Raw genomic sequence first — 22,177 nt, 5'->3', positions numbered from 1 at the left:
GTATCATTGCCTAACCGCTTGTTAGGTTGTTCGTCATCTCACACGTTTAATTTCTTTTGATAACTCAATTGTAATAGTACCAAATTAATACCCAACTAAACTGGATGATCAAGTGTTAGATAATTTTTGTTTATGCTAATGAAAATATGACAAACATATTTCATAATTCTTAGTATTGACCGCCTAACAATAAAATCAAGTGGTGATATTATCCTCCTATTATTTTTTTAAATTGCCCATAGAAAATAAATACTACTCCCTCCGTCCCATAGTAGATGTCACACTTTCCTTTTTAATTTATCCCACTAAAGATGTCACATTTCCTCTTTTGGAAAAAGTTCCTTCTCACATCTATTATAAAATTATATTTTCTCTCAACACTTAACACACAAAATAGCATCTTCTAAAATCTCGTGTCATCTCCCAAGTGTGACATCTACTATGAGACGGAAGGAGTACTATTTAAGAGACGCGATTGAGTGACATGAGACAGGTCAATTCTCAATTAACTAATGATTTGAGATTCGATCCCTATATTTGAGAATGAAATAATCTTAAATCTTTAAATCAAATGGCTCACCTTTTGAGATACCTATAAATCAATACAGAGAATTATAACTAGGTATGCCGATGGATTTACTTAGTCTAATAATAACAACAAATAAAGCCAATAATAGCACTTTACTTGTAATCTCCAAAAATCTTTAAGATGAAATATTCATATAATTTATAATTATTGGATGACCTATTAATATAATATATCTTATTTTAGATTATTGGTCGATATGTTCATTACTTTCGTACCAAGCATGAATAACGCTTTATGATGAATAACAAATTTGACTTCTCAACCCCTTTAGGCTTTAGCAATTTGTATAATAAACTCGATCACTAAGGAAGGTCCTCTACAATTTGCATAATCTTAATAAGATTCCACACTTCCCTATTTCCCAATTAGATTATAAACATATTAATCTAAATTGCAGATTATTCAAAAGGCGATATTCTTCAATTACACCCGAATAAATAAAATACTATTATTGGAAGAGTGACCATAATAATATGTGAAGAGAATGACATGTAAGTTAAAGGGAACAAAATCTAAAATCCACAGTTTCAAGGCTTCATTCTTATTCCTCCTCTCTTAAACACAACATGCTGTGAAAATGGAAAAAGATCAGAAGAAGAAGAAGCTTGTTTTTCGTCTCAATACATTCATTTTACTACTTTCCTTACCTTTGCTCTTCTTTGGTCTCGATTTCTTCGTATTCGGGCAGAGAATTTCCTTCGATCAACACTTTCACGGCGGAACCGCCGCGAAGAAGACGGTGGATGAGAAGGAATTCATCAAATTTCATTTATCAAGATTAGTTCGAGGTAGTTACACCTTTCACAAATCACAACCTCTCTGTTTTTCATTTTTTTTGAAGAAGAAGAATTGCTCTGTTTTGAAACAGGGGAGGATCGTAGGAAACTTGATGAGACGGGCTTCGCCTGCGACACGGCCGTCCACTCCGTCCACTGCGTATCCACTAAACCCGTAAGAATCGACACAGGGAACATGACCGTGTACATACCCTCCGGTTCGGACGTGCAGAATGAGACGTCTATCCGGCCGTACGCGCGACAAGAAGACTTACCAAAACCGATCTCCCCTGTTCGGATGATTTTGTATGGCAACAACACGGACCCGCCCTCGTGCGAGTTCCACCACGGCCTCCCGGCCGTGGTGTTCTCCTCGGGGAGCACGGGGAACGTGTTCCACGAGATTAATGACATCATCATCCCCCTCTACATCACCACCAAGCAGTTCGGGTCGCGCGTGCTCCTTGTCGTAGAGGACTACAAGCCCTCGTTTGTCGCAAAATACCGCGCAATCCTCTCCCGTTTATCGTACCACGAGCCCATCAACCCGGCCACAAACGCTACAGTCCATTGTTTCCCATCTACTGTAGTCGGGCTAAAGTACCATGACAACCTGGCACTGAATGCCAGTGACATCCCAGGAGGGTACGGAATGCCAGCATTCCGTACCTTCCTGCGCGCCACCTTTAGCCTGCGGTACGCGCATGTGTCACAGGTACCCAGGCCGAGGCTGGTGCTTCTGTCGCGCACTGGCACAAGGAGGTTCCTCAATGAGGACGAAATGATCGACATGATCAAGGACGCCGGGTTCCAGGTACTCGTGGTTAAACGGTCGAAACTAGCGTCGAACATCGAGAAATTCTCACGGCTAATAAACTCGTGCAGCGTGCTGCTCGGCGCCCACGGCGCCGGGCTCACGAACGAGATATTCCTGCCCACGGGCGCCGTGATGATCCAAGTTGAACTTCTCGGCACCGAGTGGGCTTCCAACACGTACTACGGTGACACGGCCCGCGCCATGGGCGTGCGCTACTTGCGCTACCGGATCGACCCCGACGAGAGCTCGCTGGTCAAGCTGTACGGCCGCAACAGCTCGGTCGTTACCGATCCGGGATCGGTGTTCATACAACGTGGTCTCATACCTGCGAGAATTGTATTTCTTGATCAACAGAATGTAAGAATCAATCTTGCTCGATTTAGGGAGACAATTGTTGAAGCGCTTAGTATTGTTACGGATTCATTTGCTAGATAATATGATTGTTTTGGTCATAGTTACAAAAGATTGAGTTGTCTTTGTACATACAAGAATTGTATTGATCACCCACTAAAATTGGGCACATTTTGTTTCCATTTGTTATGATTTTCAAATTTTATCAAAAGTGTATACCATCTGATAGATTGATTTGTAACGTAATAGAACTGATCCCAAAATACTAGTCTATCAAAATTGTCTTACACAATTGACGCGAACCATGTTTTTTAACCTTGCACTGCGGTCTGTAACAACATATGAGTAAATATCGATTGAGGTAGTTCATTTCGATTATAAGAATCGACGTGGGACAAGGTTGTTTTTTCACGTTGTAATGGGGTTCGGAACAATATATGAGTAAAAATCGATTTGGTGTGATTAGGATGTATTTATTACTAAGTGAATGTTGATTAATGTGTAATGTTGGGATTGTGTATGTGTTAGTGATGTGAATACTAATCAACTGCAAAATAATCGAGATACATTTCGTGCAAGAGATGCATTCTACTATATCCCTTAGATAGTGAAAAAGAAAGGATGAAGAATAGAAAGCACACGGGCTATGACTTGAAGAGGAAGAAGGGCATCATGGATCATCACTCTTGACTTCAACTTTGGGAAAAGTCTAGATTCACATATTGTCATTACAATGTATTGTCAAGATGGTAAATTAATTGTATTAGAGCCATCAATGTCTCTATTGTAGAAAAAATAGTGCTATGAAATCGACTACATAATTTCCAAATATAATTTGCAATAAAAAACCACAGAAGCCGGCCATTAGCCTAGGAAGAAGCGGCTTTTGTCGAACCCGATTTCATCTTCTTTTATGAAAGATTGAGTAGTACCAAGGGAAAAAGAATGGAAAAGTTGGGTCCTTTAATTAATAAATTAATTTTCTTCTTGAAATTGAAACTATTATAGGAATTTCAGAAAGTGAGGAGTTGCCTTGCAAGTTACAACCATGGATCTTGTTGCTGTCAACGCAATTATAAAAATCTGTTTTTTAAACACTAAGCCTATTGTGTTAGCACACGTTAGCTCTTAATTAGTTTATGTGACAATGAAACTCTAACAAAATTCATTTCCACTACTAAAATATTAAGATTAACTGAGTTCATACTACACAAGCTAAATCATGATATAACCGTTTTTTCTTATGTAATACTCTCTTCGTTCCATGCTATTTGACGCACTTCTTTTTCACAATTATTTTGGAAATATGATACATAAATAGTTAAAGTGGTCTAAAAATAAAGTAAGCAAAACAATAATTTAGAGAACACTTTCCTCTATATTATTCTCTCTTATTTTACTTTTTTTTCAATTTAATTATTTATTATTATTTTTCTAAAATGACTGTGAAAAAGAAGTGTGTCAAGTAGCGTGGGACATAGATACTACTACTATTATGTAAATTAGGAGTAGTATTTAAATTTATTTATGTAAGTTCATTTCATAGTACAAAAGCTATAAAAAATTGTCACGCTGGTTTAAAAATACTAGCAACTATTACTATTTGGGGGTTTACATTTAAAATAAATCAAGCTTGTTCATTATTTACTTTAATTTGTATGATTAATTAAATATGAACTATTTAACCACTTTATCCTTCCAATACTCAACCCTATATTTATTAATATATTATATTATTAAAAGTAATTTTTATATACTTAATTTGTTAACTTAATTAAGATAAATTCATTAGGTTTGAAGTCATATTTCTAAGTTAAGGTTAGTGGTTTTGGACAACTCAGGACCAAGAATGTGAATTGCCCCTCAAAATCGGCAATTGAAGACCTATTTAAAGGTCAATTGACATGCAAATAAACACTAACTCTTTTTAATTTTTTAATGTTAGGCTAATTTTTATCCATACTAGCATTTCAAATTGCTACAACTTTATTAGTAGTTCACTACTTCATGCTATTTAAAATCCCTCTAAAACAAGAAAAATTGTAATAGTATTTGTATTATGCTTTGGATCTTAATACCAACAACGCGAGTATAAACAAATTTTGATCAGTGTCTTATTGAAAAATATCTGGATTACTTAAAGCTAAAAAGGAAATTTCTTGGACTTGTTCAAACTTTTCTCAAGTTCAAATATATCAATAGTTTGAAAAGGAAATTTATACATAAATGCCATAATTCGTTGTTGAAATTTGAACAAGAATATTAATTATAATCAAAAGTCTCATCCCTCTACCGTTGAATTAATATGATGTTGAGCATAAGAAATCTAATAAAAATCAGAAAAGAATAACAAAAGAGAAAAAAGTGTTAATTAAGGGTAAAAAATGAAAATAACATATCATCAGCAGTCAATATTCTAGCCTTTTGGGGATTCTCCACCATCATTTATTCCAGTCATTCATATGATTTCGTGTCGATCTTATTTTTGAAGGCATACTATCATACAAATAAATTCGAGAAATAAAAAATATATAAATATCTTTTTTTTTGGTCACTTTAGATCCTAGACTGAAGGGTTTTTTATAGGCTGAATTACACTATAATTACAATTAGATCAATTAAAATAAGTTTATGGGTAGTCATTTTTGGCTATGGTGACAGGGAACCACTTTCTAGGCCAAATAAAAATCTTACACATATTTCCTTTTTCTAAATTTCTGTATTTAATCCTAAAAACTAAATTGAAGACATAATAATCCCTAATACACCAGCAAATTAACAAAACCATCTCAGTTGGGGAAGATTAATGGGCCGAAACATCTGAGGCACGTGTGCGATGGTCCAGACCAAAATCATTCTTCAGCGGCCCAAGAGCGGGCCCAACCTTTGACCTTAGATTGTATGATCACACATTGTAGAGTAGGTATGTGATTTAATTTTAATGTTAATTTAGTTAGTATACTAGTTACTACTATAATTGAATTTATTTGCTTAAGAATTTTATTATCAAATCACATATTTAAATTAGCTTCCAGTATATGAAATGTTAGACATAAAAATTAGTAAATAATAAATGAGATCGACTCATAAGTCACGAGTAAAATTGCATGTGGGTGTTAATTTTTGCAAAATAGAAGATGTAAAAAAGTGATATATGACCTGACTAAGAGATTGTCTTGAATTAGTTTTGCATTTGGATAGAAGTGTATAATATCGTATTTACAGAATTGATTGAATGATTTTAGAATTGGTAATGTTTAAGAATCAGGAATGAATTATATATAAACATGCCATTCAATTGTATATGCTGTGAATCAGATATTGTAGAATTACAATTATCAACATATCCCTTGTCGAACTTTTCTATTGATTACTCGAATCCAATTCATAACTCTAAATACAAAATATGTCTTACCAATTAATTTGCGAAATTGACCGACATTTTTATGACCACCTTCACCACCATAAAACCACCACCACTACTCACGGTTACACTATTCATCTCCAATTAAAATGGTATACCACACCGCAACGCCGAAGCGGAGCATAGCGGCGTCGCTCGACGCCGCCCTGTTCCGCCTCGTCAGCGGCACTCTTGTCGTGTTCACGTTCTTCTACTCCTTCTGGTCTGCCTTCACCACAACCTCCACCCCCCCAACGACGGACCGCCCCCACTCTTGCCGCCTCCCTCCGCCGCCACGACTCCCCAGAGCGCAACTTCTACGACGACCCAGGCCTGAGCTACAGCCTGGTGTCGTCGCCCCCGATGAAGGGGTGGGACGAGAAGCGGCGGGAGTGGCTGAAGCAGCACCCCTCCCTTCGCCTCCGGAGCCCTGACCCGGATCGTGATGGTGACCGTGGGGCCTTGCAAGAACCCCATCGGAGACCACCTCCTCCTGAAGCTGTTCAAGAACAAGGTGGACTACTGCCGCCGCCACGACATCGACATCTTCTACAACAACGCCCTCCTCCACCCTCAAATGTTCTCCTTCTGGGCCAAGACAGCTGCCGTCCGCGCCGCCATGCTGGCCCACCCGGAGGCCGAGTGGATCTGGTGGGTCGACTCCGACGCCGCCTTCACCGACATGGACTTCCTCCCTCCCCTCCCCTGCTACCACCGCCGCAACATGGTCGTCCACGGCTGGGCACACCTACTCAGAGAAAAACACACGTGGACAGGGATCAATGCAGGAGTGTTCCTCCTGCGCAACTCCCAGTGGGCCCTGGACTTCTTAGACGTGTGGGCCAGCATGGGCCCACAGTCTCCGGACTACGCGAAATGGGGTCAAACCCTGAGCTCCTTCTTCGAGGACAAGATGTTTCCAGAGTCTGATGATCAGTCCGGCCTCATCTACTTGTATCTAAAGGAGAAGTGGGGTGAAAAAATCTACGTCGAGGATGAATACTATTTCGAAGGGTATTGGCTTGATATTGTTCCTGTTGGTTTCTGGATTACAAGAGATAAAAGCCGGGCGTAATATAACTCAAAAGAAGGAATACAAGAAACGAAACTGAACTGAATTACAATGAAACAAATAAACCGTGAATGTTTAGCCGAGTTGAGAAGACCTCTTCCCGCAAGACGAGATACGCCCCGGTAGTGCTCTTCGGTTTGGCGTGTCGTCCCCAAAGGTAAAACGGCTACGTCTCTATTGATGCAGCACCGCAATCAGTAGAGCTCCGGCGAACTGGATGGAGGAGAGGGCAGAGCTTCGACAGAAGGACAATGCAGAGAGAGGGAGAGTGCTTATGATGATGCAGAAGGCTTGTAATGGTGTGTCCTAATGCAGTGGTATGGCTAGCCTATTTATAGGCCAAGCCGCCATGCAGGGTCAACCGAGCCATGAAGGCTCATCATGGCAGATTCGTAACCGACGTCGGTTACGAGCGTGTGGCAGGCGTGTGCCTTTCGCATGTGGAGCGTGTGGATTTCTCACATGGCAGCCGTGACTGTGCCTCGCTTGACGACGTGTCAAGCCACTTGGATTGCTGACTCGGCGGTGGTCCAAAAAGAATAGTTTGGGCCAAGCCCCAAGCCCAAAGACCAATTGCCAAGATCCAAGTCCAAGATCAAGTCCAAGATCGAGCCCGAGCCCGAGATCGGGATCGGGATCGGGCCCGAGGCCCGCGGCCCGCGGCCCGCGCCCACGCCCACGCCCACGCCCACGCCCACGAGCACGGGCTCGGGCTCGGGCGGGGCGGGCGGCGGCGGCGCGCGCGTGTGCGCGCGTGTGGGCTTTTTCACCCATCTTGATCCACTATAATTATTAAGTAACATAAAGTCACTTAATTTAAACACATTAAAGATGTATTAATCTTCCAATGTGGGATAATTAACACTAGTTAATTATTCCCTAAGCACATGCTCCAAGCTTTAATTAAAAGCTAATTATGCCCAACTTTAATCCACTATTTCTCACTCACCGGAAATCGGATTTGAGAAAATGAATATACTACATTTATCTACGTAAAATGTAGATCGACGCTATATCATTTAATTTCACAAAATTAAATGTCTCGTCACATTTATTCTTTGGTCAAAACCATTGACCGGGCATATTTAATCCATGATTTTTACAATCCCCCACATGAGTGGAAATAGACAAATGCATATGCATGCAGACATAAGCTCAACCCTCGAGAGGTATATAAGCGTAAGGATAGGTAGTTGTTGACTTTGAACCCTCCATAGTCGACACCATCGGATACACAGACGGCTTAGTAGCGCGATGCTTTGAACTAATCCCCCACGGCGTGCACCGAGACAATGGTGTTAACGCTTAAACACCCCAACCTCATCCGTTCTCACGTTTTGTGTCCATTGCGGTCTTGGACACCACTTTGGATTCATAAGTACGTTTTATGAAGCGACCACACTTCGCACTTACATAGGTTATTCTTAGTCAAGTACCTTGCCATACTTGGTCTCTTTGAGAACTCCATCTCTTTGAGATCTTTAAGAACCATTAAAAGTCATAGACTTAGCCTTTACCACTAGGCAAGTTCTCCAACACTCTATTGCTCTTAGGGAATAGATATAGTTTGGGTGTTTTCCATGAACTCTCATAGCTTAGTTGTCCCTTTGAACCAAGTTCTTGGGATCTCCAGTCATCATGGTTGGGTTACCACTGTGATAGTTCTTTAGTTTGTGGATTTCAAATAGTCAATTGTAATCACCCCTGTTGTGATCAAATGTCTCACGGTGTTATGTCGTCGACGTATATGTCGAGACTTACCGTTATAGAAGCCATTGTTTGCCCTTCCAATAGCTGCTTGGCTATCGCAGTGGATCAACATTGGTGGCACTGGCTTAGACCAACATGGAATGTCTTCAAGGAAGTTCTTAAGCCACTCGGCTTCCTCACCAGCCTTATCCAAGGCAATGAACTCCGATTCCATTGTTGATCGGGCTATACAGGTCTGTTTTGTGGATTTCCACGATACAGCACCACCCCCAATAGTAAAGACATATCCACTTGTTGAAAGTGAGTCTCTATTATCGGATATCCAATTGGCATCACAGTACCCTTCAAGTACCGGGGGGTATCTCGGGAAGCGTAGCCCATAATTTTGAGTATGTTTTAAATATCTCAAAACCCTTACAAGAGCTCTCCAATGCTCTTTGCTTGGATTGCTCGTGTAACGACTCAACTTGTTCACGGCACAAGCGATGTCAGGTCGAGTGCAATTAGTCAAGTACATAATGCACCCGATGACCCGTGCATACTCTTCTTGAGCAACGGGCTCGCCTTTGTTCTTGCTCAAGTGAACGTCGAGTTCAATTGGAGTCTTAACCGGCGCGCCATCATAGGCTTTGAATTTATTCAATATCTTCTCAACATAATGTGATTGTGTTAAGATGATTCCATAATTCGTTCTTAGAATCTTCATTCCAAGAATTACATCGGCTAGACCCATGTCTTTCATGTCAAAGTTTCTCTTTAACATGGCCTTTGTATCGTTAATTACTTGAGTGTTGCTACCCAAGATTAACATATCATCAACGTAGAGACACACTATAACATGACCGTTATTAGTGCTCTTGATGTAGACACACTTGTCACACTCGTTGATTTTAAACCCATTTGATAACATCACATTATCAAACTTCAAGTGCCATTGCAATGGCGCTTGTTTCAATCCATATAGGGACTTTACGAGCTTGCATACCTTTTTCTCTTGTCCAGGTACTACAAACCCTTCGGGTTGTTCCATATAGATTTCATCTTCTAGTTCACCATTTAGAAACGCGGTCTTTACATCCATTTGATGAATCTCAAGATTGTGCAATGCAGCAATAGCGAGAAGCACTCGTATAGATGTAATCCTTGTTACAGGTGAATAGGTATCGAAGAAGTCATGTCCTTCCTTTTGTTTAAAACCCTTTACTACTAATCGGGCTTTATACTTATCAACTGTTCCATCGGCCTTAAACTTTCTTTTAAGAACCCATTTGCATCCTAAAGGTTTAGCACCTTCGGGCAAATCAACCAACACCCATGTGTGGTTTAGCAAAATTGAATCAATTTCGCTTTGAACAGCTTCTCTCCAATGCAGCCCGTCTGGGCCAGCAAAGGCTACTTTTATCGATGTTGGTTCTTCATCCAACATGAAAGCAATGTAGTCAGGACCAAAAGTTTTTGGTGTTCTGACTCTATTACCACGTCTTAGTACTGTATCTTTTGGATCGGGCCTTGCACGCTTGCGCGATTCAGGTTCCGCATCTGCTGATTTAGAACTAGTGGCTTCTTCTTCCACTTGTTTAGAACTAGTGGCTTCTTCAATTCTTGTCTCAGAATTGGTTGAGACTTTTTCCTTGTCTTTGCAAGGAAATGTATTTTCGAGAAATACAACATTCCTCGACTCAATTGTTGTTCCTACTGTGATAGTCGATATTTCAGACTTGTGAACAACAAATCGATATGCACTACTGTTAAGTGCATATCCAATGAAGATGCAATCAACCGTCTTAGGTCCGATTGTAACTTCTTTGGGCGGAGGAACCATCACCTTTGCCAAACACCCCCACACTTTGAGGTATTTGTAGGATGGCTTCCTTCCCTTCCACAACTCATAAGGAGTGACATCTTTTCCTTTGAGAGGGATCTTATTCAAGATATAGTTGGCTGTCAAAACAGCTTCCCCCCACATGTTATGTGGTAATCCTGAAGTTAGAAGCAGTGCATTCATCATATCTTTTAGAGTTCGATTTTTGCGTTCTGCAACACCATTAGATTGTGGTGAATATGGAGCAGTTGTTTGATGAATTATACCACTTGCGTTGCATAACTCCTCAAACGGGGCTACATATTCGCCTCCTCTATCGCTTCGAATCATTTTGATTTTACAACCAAGTTGATTCTCAACTTCGTTCTTAGAATTTTTGAACGCTTCTATTGCTTCATCTTTACTTCTTAAAAGATAAATGTAGCAATACCTTGTGCAATCATCTATGAAAGTGATAAAGTACTTTTTACCACCTCTTGTTTGCACCATCTTTAAATCACATACGTCCGTGTGAATTAATTCAAGGGGTTTTGTGCTTCGTTCAACCGAGTGAAACGGCAACTTAGTCATTTTTGCTTCAAGACAAATTTCACATTTATCTTGGGTATCCAATTCATTAGCCTTTAGTAAATCTAAATTCACTAGTCATTTTAATAGCTTTTGAATTCACATGTCCCAATCTACAATGCCACAAATTTGAAGACTCAATCAAATAAGAGGAAGTAGATGCTTTATTCTTATTAGCCAGTGGCTTTGGAACACGCAGTGTTGCTACACTAAGCTTGAAAAGTCCGTCGGTTACATAACCTTTTCCGAGGGACTTCCCAAACTTATACAATGCAAACCTATCGGATTCAAATAAAAGTTTAAAACTCTTATTCACTAGTATTGATCCTGAAACTAGGTTCTTCCGGATGTCCGGAACGTGCAGCGCATCCTTCAAGGTGATTGAGACGCCAGACGTAATCTTTAGGATTACATCACCAACTCCGAGGATTTCAGACGAGGCTTGATTCCCCATGTTTATCTTTCTCCCTTCAACGTTGTTGTAGGTGGAGAACATACTCCTATCTGCGCAAACATGTGCAGTAGCGCCGGTATCAATATACCAGCCACCCTTGTTGTTGTTGACAAGGTTGACCTCTTCAGTGACCACAGCAATGAGGTCGTTCTCATCCCAGTCCTTGAATTCCTTCTCAATGACGTGGGCAGCCGGCTTCTTCTTCTTGCTGCGGCAGTCTTTAGCAAAGTGGCCTGGTTTGCCACACTTGTAGCAGTCGCCTTCAAACTTCTTTGAAGCAGAAGGCTGCTTTCCCTTCCCTTTGTCGTTTGGACGGTTTGGGCGAGGGCGTTTGTTGGAGGGTCCGCCCCGCTCCAACAGATTGGCTTTGGCCTCATTTGGGGTGAAGCCCTTAGCCTTTTGATCACTTTTGCGCACGTCGGCCTCGATGCGCAACTTCACGATCAAGTCTTCAAGGGTCATCTGCTTTCGCTTGTGCTTGAGATAACTCTTGAAGTCCTTCCAACTTGGAGGGAGCTTGTCAATGATCGTGCACCTTAGGAACTTATCGGGCAATGTCATCCCTTCAGCCACTAAGGAGTGGATGATCATTTGGAGCTCTTGGACTTGCTCCATGATGGGTCGAGAGTCGACCATCTTGTAGTCCATAAACTTGGATGCTACAACCTGTTCAATCCCTGCAGCATTGTCTATGCTATATTTCTTCTCTAGGCTTTCCCACATTTGTTTAGATGTGGTTACATTGGAGTATACATTATAGAGGCTATCATCTAATGCACTTAAAATAAAGTTTTTACATAGATAATCCCCTTTTCTCCAAGCTTCATAGTCCGCCATGATTTCGAGCCTAGTCTCTTGGTCGCTTGGCGCGGGCAGCTCGTTCTCCGTGAGGAAGTTGGAGACGCCCAATGTTGTCAAGTAGAACAACATCTTCTGGTACCACCTCTTGAAGTCTGATCCTCCAAACTTGGGTGGTTTCTCGGCCGGTGGCATCATTCTTGGTGCCAAAGGTGCCGCAGTTGGTCCTTGGAAGGAACCAATTCTGTTGCCCCCGAAGGAGCCAACAACGTGGTTGGGCATAGAGCCCCCACCATTCACGTTAGGCATAGAGCCCGCCATGAACGTACTATCCCCGAAGGGACTAGCACTCGCATGAGACCCGAAGGCCCCAGCATTCGTGTGAGGCCCGAAAGCCCCAACACTTGATCCATTAAAGGATCCGAAGGAACCACTAAAAGTGGAACCAACCGATCCACTCGAGGTGGATCCACCAGTGAGCCCAAGGGGGTTAACGAACTCCCAATGGGTTGTTGATGAAGAGGGATAGCGCCCGGGAGTGGGCATCATCGTCGGATTTGACGACGTATTGACCGGTCCAGTGGTCGCCATGGTGGAGGGAATGACGGCGGTGGTGGCGGCAGCAGTGGTGTTAGATTCAGTCGACATCTCCAGCAAAGGTTTTAATTGTTTCGAAAGTTTTAGTTCAGTTTAGGAGGTCCAAATCCCTTCAAAGGCAAGTTATCTCGTCTTGCGATTGTTGGTTTCTGGATTACAAGAGATAAAAGCCGGGCGTAATACAACCCAAAAGAAGGAATACAAGAAACGAAACTGAACTGAATTACAATGAAACAAATAAACCGTGAATGTTTAGCCGAGTCGAGGAGGCCTCTTCCCGCAAGACGAGATACGCCCCGGTAGTGCTCTTCGGTTTGGCGTGTCGTCCCCAAAGGTAAAACGGCTACGTCTCTATTGATGCAGCACCGCAATCAGAGGAGAGGGCAGAGCTTCGACAGAAGGACAATGCAGAGAGAGGGAGAGAGCTTATGATGATGCAGAAGGCTTGTAATGGTGTGTCCTAATGCAGTGGTATGGCTAGCCTATTTATAGGCTAAGCCACCATGCAGGGTCAACCGAGCCATGAAGGCTCATCATGGCAGATTCGTAACCGACGTCGGTTACGAGCGTGTGGCAGGCGTGTGCCTTTCGCATGTGGAGCGTGTGGATTTCTCACGTGGCAGCCGTGACTGTGCCTCGCTTGACGACGTGTCAAGCCACTTGGATTGCTGACTCGGCGGTGGTCCAAAAAGAATAGTTTGGGCCAAGCCCCAAGCCCAAACCCCACCCAAAGACCAATTGCCAAGATCCAAGCCCAAGCCCAAGATCAAGATCAAGATCAAGATCAAGATCGGGATCGGGCCCGGGCCCGCGCCCACGGGCTCGGGCGGGGCGGGCGGCGGCGGTGGCGCGCGCGTGTGCGCGCGTGTGGGCTTTTTCACCCATCTTGATCCACTATAATTATTAAGTAACATAAAGTCACTTAATTTAAACACATTAAAGATGTATTAATCTTCCAATGTGGGATAATTAACACTAGTTAATTATTCCCTAAGCACATGCTCCAAGCTTTAATTAAAAGCTAATTATGCCCAACTTTAATCCACTATTTCTCACTCACCGGAAATCGGATTTGAGAAAGTGAATATACTACATTATCTACGTAAAATGTAGATCGACGTTATATCATTTAATTTCACAAAATTAAATGTCTCGTCACATTTATTCTTTGGTCAAAACCATTGACCGGGCATATTTAATCCATGATTTTTACAGTTCCGACTATCGAGAATGTGACGGCGAGGTACACGGAGATCGAGAGGAATGTGGCGGCGCTGAGGCGGAGGCACGCAGAGAAGGTGAGCGATGGGTACGCTAGGGTGTGGGAGGAGCAGCTTAAGGAGAAGCTTGGCTTGCGGAGGCCTTTCGTAACGCACTTCACCGATGCCAGCCCTGCAGTGGGGACCATAACTGGATGTATTCGGGCGAGAGCTGCTCTGATGCCATGACGAAGGCGTTGACCTTTAAGGATAATCAAGTGCTCAGGAATTATGGGTTCGTGCACCCGGACCTAAAGGATCCCTCCACTACTAATCCACTTCCTTTTGATTATCCTCCTTGATCATATAACGTTTTCATTCATTTTCTTTGTTTACTTTTTGAACAATCGTTGTCAGGTAATATGTATTCTTTGTCTATCCTTTTTTACATCGTAATATGTCAATTTTGTCTCATCGGTAAAGTGTTTATCTAAAAATGTCTTACCATTTAGATAGTTACTCTCTTCATCTGTCATTAATTGTAGATTATTATTCACCTGTTTTTCTAGTATTTCTTATTGTAACACTTTCAATTTAAGTGATTTACGAACAAACAAAAATTACAGTCAATTGATCCTGTGATGTACGGGAAATCATGTGGTCAAATAGTCGATCATTTATGTTAGATTTCATATTATTTCATGTGACCATATATGCTATCTGAATTATATGAAAATGTTTGAAATTATATAACGACTGTATGAAATCAAAAGAAGTTAATATGATCATGTGAATTAATTGGTAACTACGTACGTGGTATCATTAAATTAAAAAGAATTGAAGTTAAAAACGAATTCGTTTGAAAGCATATGAAAATAATGATGATTAACATCAAGGATTTTGATTTGGAAAAATATCAGTCAAGATAATAGAAATCAGGGCATGAAATTTATGGTGTTAGATTAAAATGATACTCACTTATGAGGAGTTATGAATTAGTTGCCTTATATTATGCAGAATTATATACGTTCGATATTATATAAAGTATATGATGTGATTTTTTTCATTCAAAATTTGTACATGATTTAAAAAAACGCCAAATTAAAATTAGGTGGACAAGACCGGTAAACTACACACTAATATTAAATAATATAATGAAATTCAATAATAGACTATATGGATAAAATGCCGAAACTTGGTGTAAGCTATAGGGTTGGAGGGTTGGTGGCATCTATACTACTTAAAAGTGGAAAAGACATTGCTATTCTTTTTTTTGGAGGGAAAATAACTGTACTACCTAGGCCCTAGAGCCATGTCAAAAGTAATTAGACAAAAAATGATCCAATCAAATGCAAACTTCTCGAAGAAGATTGAAAACATTTTTAAATAGATGATGGGCTCTTTGTTTGGGCCATATTTAGAGGCGCCGCTGCTCTCTCTAATATCTGAAACATGATTTTGAAATAGTAGGGTTTCACTTCTATTTAGTTATTGGGCTCATTGTTTGGGCTAAAAGTTATTTAATTGTTTTACTTCTATTTAGATGATGGGCTCTTTGTTTGGGCCATATTTAGAGCTATAGGAAGAATAGGGTTTAGGGAGCATACTCATGCGAATTCGATTTGCATGTCCAAGTACAAATACTAAATAATTTATACAGTATATTTTATTAAATTAATGATGAATAGCTATGAAAAATATATTGCAAAAGGTTATATACAAAAAATTATAATGTGCCTCACTTCAAAGAACTCCATGAACATCTATTGAAGATTTGTAATCTAAAAATATTGCAAAAGGTTATACTGTACATAAAAAATTTCCTTCATAGGAAAGATTAGTTTATGACCAAAACTTTCGTAATCTTTTTTCATGATTCATAAACTACTATTAACCATATATTTAACCACACTAATTCACACCATTATAAATGACAATATAAACAATAAAATTATCACTTGAAAATTTAGGAACCAGAGTTAAATTGAAGATGCGTAGATAATGTTATCATGTTATGAAGAACTAGGAAGTAATATTAGTAATAGCAACGTAGATAATGTTATCATGTTATGAAGAACTAGGAAGTAATATTAGTAATAGCAACAATATGCAAGTTGCAATATGCAAATAGATACTCAAAACCACAAACTTAAAAAAGAATGAGCAGCCCATCAAGTTTTACCTTCGTCCCGACTAAGATGACATGTTTCTTTTTCGGACGTGTTTTGAAAAAATAATAGAAGTAATAAATAGTTAGAGTGGAAAGAAAGTAAGGTAAGCGAGAGATTAATATAGAGGAGAATCCCCTTCAACATTATTCTATACTCTCTTTACTTTCTCTCTACTTAAGTACTCTTACTCCCCCCGTCCATGAAAAATAGTCTCATTTTATCATTTTGGATTGTCCACGGAAAATAGTCCCATAAATTAATTATGGTGGAAACGACATTATTTTTCCATTTCAAAACTATTCTTGCATTCCATTATTGGATTTGTAATGACACTCAATTGACAATTACACTTTTAGGAAGGAGAAATCTTAAGCGGTCATAATATTGGGCATAAAGTATTTTATATTAGTGATTTTTTGTGTTAAGTATATGTGTTTGTGATTTTAATGTTTTTATTTGAAAATTAAAAATATTATAATTACCATTTGATTTTTTTAATTCTTGAAACATGTTTTTAAATCTATAAGTTTTAGTATATATCTCATTTGTCCTAATTTAAGCAATACATTTTCTATTTTTAATTTTTTACTCTAATTAATGGAAACACCATCTCTACTTTATTCTCTGTGTTATTTTATTCTTCTACACTCAACTCACAAAATAAAAATGTATAAAGTTCCGTGTCGAATAGGAAATGCTTTACTTGGATTGGGACCTTACATTACTTTTTTTAAGTGTACATAATGATATTATTTCTAGTTTCTTCTTAATTATCTTATTTTAATTAACTCATACTCTTTGATCCTTAGTCGTTTCTTTGTCATTTGTTTTATTTTATTTTACTCCACGCATATAAGAGAAGTACATTTCTCTTTTTGTTATTGTTTATAATGTTTTTAATTATTTATAATATTTTTAATTTTTCTTAGTATTATAATATTGTAATTAATACATATGCTTAACTTTAAACATCATTATAGTATTCTTACGAAAACCAGTCTTCAGTTATGGACAATTGTATGTTGCTATATCTAAAGTTACAAGTTGTGCAGGTCTGGAGATTTTGGTTTGTAAACATGAGGATGATGATAATAGGGGTGATTCGACTTTTAATGTTGTTTATAAAGAGGTTTTCCATAACTTATGAACTATTGGTATTTTGTATATCATATTTTGTTGAGCTGTTTATTTTGTTCAATTTATTCAGTTGTTACTTTTTTTTTATCTTTATTTGCACATGTTTTATTTTCTTTCTCTTTCTATTATGTATTTATTTTTACTACTAATCTTTTATTCTAACTAACTCATTCTCTTTTATCTTTATTTACACATAATTTAAAAATCTTATGTCCCGTGTATAGCACGAATGCTGACACTAGTTCCTCGAAATGAGAATTGGATGATTCTGAATAGTTTATGTATTTAAAATTAGGAATAGTAAAGCGCAAACGGAAAACTTCAATAAGCTCTCGTAGCTCAGTTGGTTAGACCACCCGTTTAGTAAGCGGGAGGTCTTGAGTTCGACTCTCAACGAGAGCAAGTAGACTTAGATTTATTTCTTTTAAAATCTTGACTTAATTGATTTAGGTTTTCTGATTTTTTGTGTCGCATCTTTCTTCCCTCATAACCTTTTGTGATGTATTACAACAATTTAAATCACAATAATATGATTCCTCTTTGATGTATCTATTTTCTTTTCTAAATATTCAGCCACATATCGAAGTCTTGACACGATTTGATTTTCAAATGATCTACTTGGGAAATACATTGGGATGATTCAATTACTCATTTGAAATCTGGTTGGACAATACATATGAATATGTTTTGAACTAATGTTGTTTTTTTTGTGTAGTAATGGTGATGTTTTGTTGCATGTGTAGTAAAGTGGTGAATTAAGAAAGTAACATAGTGATGTGATATTAACTCTCACCACAATTTTCATTTCATTCTCCCTACAATTTACTAGAAATGAAATACTACTTCCCTCACATTTGCAAATCTCCCTTTTAATTCTCATTTCTCTTCTTCCTCGAAACATGCAATTAAAAATGCGAACACCATGTAGAGCAAACTATCTTCTCTATGATTTTTGTTACTAATACAACTATTGTGTAGATGTATTTTTTGAATTCTCTCTCTTCCATTCACTCTCATTAAATATGATGTTGATTATTATTAGAAAATATCAGTACAATCAAATACTCCGTATTCATTGAGGCCCAAACTCTCAATGGGCTTAGGAACTCATTCAAGCCCAAGGAGAACTCGTTTGCTCAGACTTGAATGGCAAAATTTTAGGTTGTGAATGGGATTTTTCAATTCCACTGTATACAGTATACAGATTAAGATAAGAATCCAGATCATTAACATTATTTAATTTGAAATCTGTGCACTTCATTCTATTCAAATATCAACTCTAGTCCAATTTCAATTGCAACACCAAATTAGTAGGATAGATTTTTCGTTAGAATAGGGTCAAGTTTTCGACCTTGGAAGGGCCTTGAGATGTTTCGTTATTTTAACAACTGTGTTTTTTTTCTAGTTAATCTTTTTTGGTAAACTAAGAGAATCTCCAACCATTACAATATACTCAAACCTATTTTAGTGTAAATGCTACACTAAATATTGATTTTACTCCAACCATTTACGCTAAACTCAAATCCAAAAGAATATTCCATACTCATTTACTTTTTATACTTTTCAATCATACCTATATATTTTATCTAAATTACACACTAACATCAAGACACTTGTCAAAAGCTTAAATTAAATTAAATAATATGATAAGATTTATTAATTAATATAACAATATATGAAATCTATTACTATATATTAAACCAAAAAAATGCATATTTTAGAAATTTAAATACAAGAAAAGTACTACAAAAGTTAACCCAAAGGTACACATAAATTTAAAAGCTATCAAATTATGTAGTCATTTACTAAAGCATAACTAATCAATATTAATAGGCATAACTAATTAATATTTATATTTGTTAATTTAGAAAAAAAACGTGTGTATTTTTTAACTAATCAATAAAATGTGTATTATACTATGGGCCAACCCGCTAATTAATTACCAACCAAAATTAGAAGAATACATGTCTTCTTCTCCACGCCATTGAAACTGTAACACCCCGAGTTTTCGTGCACGGATTTTTAGAGTATAAAAAAATTTTGGACGAAGAAACACTTGGAAATAAAGTTGCAAGGAAATGCATTCAAGTATAAAAGTAAGAGATATGCTTTTATTAAGAGTACAATTTGGAAATACAATTACATGGATAATGGAGATGCTATTAGTACATAATTACATAAGTGAAAGAGACAACACTCACACCTATATGACACTTTTCATCCTACCAACTCTATTAAGCAAGACTAGGAGTTGGCTAAATTAGTATGGGAACCAAGTAGCTACAAGAAGGGAACCCTTTCCCTTTCTCCTTCCTCCTCCCTCTCGATTCTTGCTTCCATAAAGCTCCAAGGAGGCAGCTAGTGTACCTACAATATTACACCAAAAGGGTATCAAAATTTTTGTCACATAAGAAGGGAGAAAAGAGACACAAGCTCATTTAAGGAAGGGGAGAAATAGGCAGCCAAGGCTGCGGTTTCCAGCTGTGAGGATAGCCACATTTTGTCCCTTTTCAACTTACACCAATTTAGTATAATCAACATAATTATGGAGCTCAAAAAGAGAGGTTAGTTGTTAGCTCAAAATAGAAATTGGAGCTCTACAATGCCTTACACCAATATAGTAGTGAAGCTTTAAGCCCAAAATCAAAAAGAAGAGAGAATCTTTAACACACAAAATGCCAAGGAGTTTTGGCTATAAATACCAGCCCCACCACCATCTTCTTCCTCACACCTCTCTATATTCACAATACACAAGAAGTGCAGCAAGGGAGGAAGGAGTGGTGAAGACCGAGAGGGCAGTCCGGCGTTCGAATGAGTCACCGAGAATGAGGTAAACACTAGCACACCCGCTGCTTTATTTCGAACATCATGCTAGGCTCAAGAACATAGAATCATGGCTTTAGGAACCTCACAACAGTAGCAAACAACTTGTAAAACCCCTTCATAGTGAACAAATACCAAAACAATTAGCTTTCTGCAGTAAAGCACCAAGATAGCACAACACCTCCACACTTGTTCATACTTCTCGCAAAGCGCATAAATAAGGAGAGGGGTAGGAGTTAGTCAGATATGGCATATGTTCCAAAAAAATAGATCGAAAGATCGCTTTTGAAAAAGGAAAAGAAAAAGGAAAATGTTTTAGTGTTCTCGGTCTTTTCCTAAAACCCTGAGTTCACTCAAAGAGTGGCTTGACAAAACTAGTTTTTCAGTAAAATATATTTCGGCACGTGTCCACTGAGTACACCAAGTACTCAGCCCTGCATATGTTTTAAAAATGTGCAGGTTGAGCAGTGATGATGGCGGACGGTGTTGAGCATAGACGATGAAGATCCTTCGATAGAATAGTACTTGGATTCGTCGTGTCTCCATACATGATGTCATCTACTCTTGACTCTTCCGCTGCAAAGTAAAAGTCGAGTTTACAATCTTTGTATCAATCACTCTGATATAGATAAATTCGAGTTATTTCAGTTCAAGTTTCAGTTGCGCCACAATTTTCCCCTTTCTTCCCCGCTTCTTTCATCCTCCCCTAGTCGCGATCAACCGGGCTTTCTATCCTTAGAAAGTGCGGTCGTGACAGAAACGCTGCCGGTAAGTTTTTATCTCTGTGTATTTTTACTTTTCTTCCTTCCCCTCTTTCTTCCCTTTTCCAATTTTGATAAATATAAAATGATTCAGACTTAATGTAATAAAACAAAATCTGAAAAGTTTTTTTATATTTTTAGTGCAAACCTAAAGATATGTATTTTTCTTCAAAAATCTATAATGGGATTAGTTTTGCAATACCGGTGGAGGTAATTTCCTACTGTATTTTAGGTTCTGCAGTACCGTTGGAGATGATCTAATAACCAAAAGATCAATTGGGAAAATAATTATTCGATAATTATTCATATGTTATGCTCATTTAACAACTCACACACACATTGATAAGTATATTTTCTACATCAATCTAGGGATATCAATCGGGCCGGCCCACCGAGTTTCGGGCCAACCCTACTCGGGTTGCGGGTCAATCGGGTGCGGGCTAATCGGGTTGTGATTTTTTCGGGTTATAAAAGTTCAACCATAACCCTAAAAGCTCGAGTTTCTGGCTAACCCAGCGGGCTAATCGGGTTGCTACCGATAAAATTAATATGCGATCAATCCAATAAATTATGACAAAAATTAGTTATATTTATAAAAAATAAAATATTTAATTATGATAAATTTGAGATATATACCTAAACTCAAACACAGACATGATCAAATACTAATATGTGAGATTTGTGTAAAATAAAACATAAATTTAAATATTTTAAAGCATGTTTTAAAACGTGATTTAGAAATTTAAATACTTTTTTAATGAATTAGAAGTTTCTAATTTATTTATTTATTATTATATTAATAAAAATTTAATATATAATTTATATATTTAATATAAAATCGAAAGTTATTTTTTTAGTTATCTATATTATAAAAATAATCAATGAAAGTGTCCAATTAGGAGTCAAACAAATAGAACAATATAAATTTTATCGGGTTTTCTGGTCTGACCCTAACGGATTGCGGGTTAATCGGGTGCTTGCTAATCGGCTTTTAATTTTATCGGGCTAGAAATTTTTAACCCTAACCCTATAAATTTTGCGGGCTATTCAGGTCAACCCATAGGTTGCGGGGTGCATTGACGTCCCTATATCAATCCATAAAGTACTAGAATCCATATAAAATATTCAAA

The 22,177-nt window shown here is 38.3% G+C and overlaps 1 protein-coding gene, 2 long non-coding RNA genes, 1 other non-coding gene and 1 pseudogene across 4 annotated transcripts; 4 read left to right on the top strand and 1 right to left on the bottom strand.

Moving 5' to 3' along the window:
- The first annotated feature begins 1,059 nt into the window (after positions 1–1,059).
- On the top strand, positions 1,060–2,734 carry LOC121802044 (alpha-1,3-arabinosyltransferase XAT3-like). Its single transcript, XM_042201588.1, has 2 exons — positions 1,060–1,377; positions 1,458–2,734. The coding sequence occupies exons 1-2, from the start codon at positions 1,167–1,169 to the stop codon at positions 2,615–2,617; spliced, it is 1,371 nt and encodes a 456-aa protein (XP_042057522.1). The 5' UTR covers positions 1,060–1,166; the 3' UTR covers positions 2,618–2,734.
- Positions 2,735–5,164: 2,430 nt separating this feature from the next.
- On the top strand, positions 5,165–14,517 carry LOC121804295 (annotated as a pseudogene).
- Positions 14,518–17,791: 3,274 nt separating this feature from the next.
- TRNAT-AGU lies at positions 17,792–17,865 on the top strand. The gene has a single exon. It is a non-coding gene; the product is annotated as a tRNA-Thr (tRNA).
- A 1,687-nt stretch (positions 17,866–19,552) lies between these two features.
- LOC121802876 lies at positions 19,553–20,196 on the bottom strand. Its single transcript, XR_006050870.1, has 2 exons — positions 20,075–20,196; positions 19,553–19,830 (listed from the first exon to the last, which is right to left on the bottom strand). It is a non-coding gene; the product is annotated as an uncharacterized LOC121802876 (long non-coding RNA).
- Positions 19,825–20,939, top strand: LOC121802875. The gene is made up of 2 exons (XR_006050869.1): positions 19,825–20,293; positions 20,746–20,939. It is a non-coding gene; the product is annotated as an uncharacterized LOC121802875 (long non-coding RNA).
- Positions 20,940–22,177: the final 1,238 nt, after the last annotated feature.

Source organism: Salvia splendens, chromosome 5, assembly GCF_004379255.2.
Source record: "Salvia splendens isolate huo1 chromosome 5, SspV2, whole genome shotgun sequence".
Lineage (NCBI taxonomy): Eukaryota > Viridiplantae > Streptophyta > Magnoliopsida > Lamiales > Lamiaceae > Salvia > Salvia splendens.
Note: the sequence above shows the minus strand (reverse complement) of the source record. Positions and strands in the feature narration are given on the sequence as shown.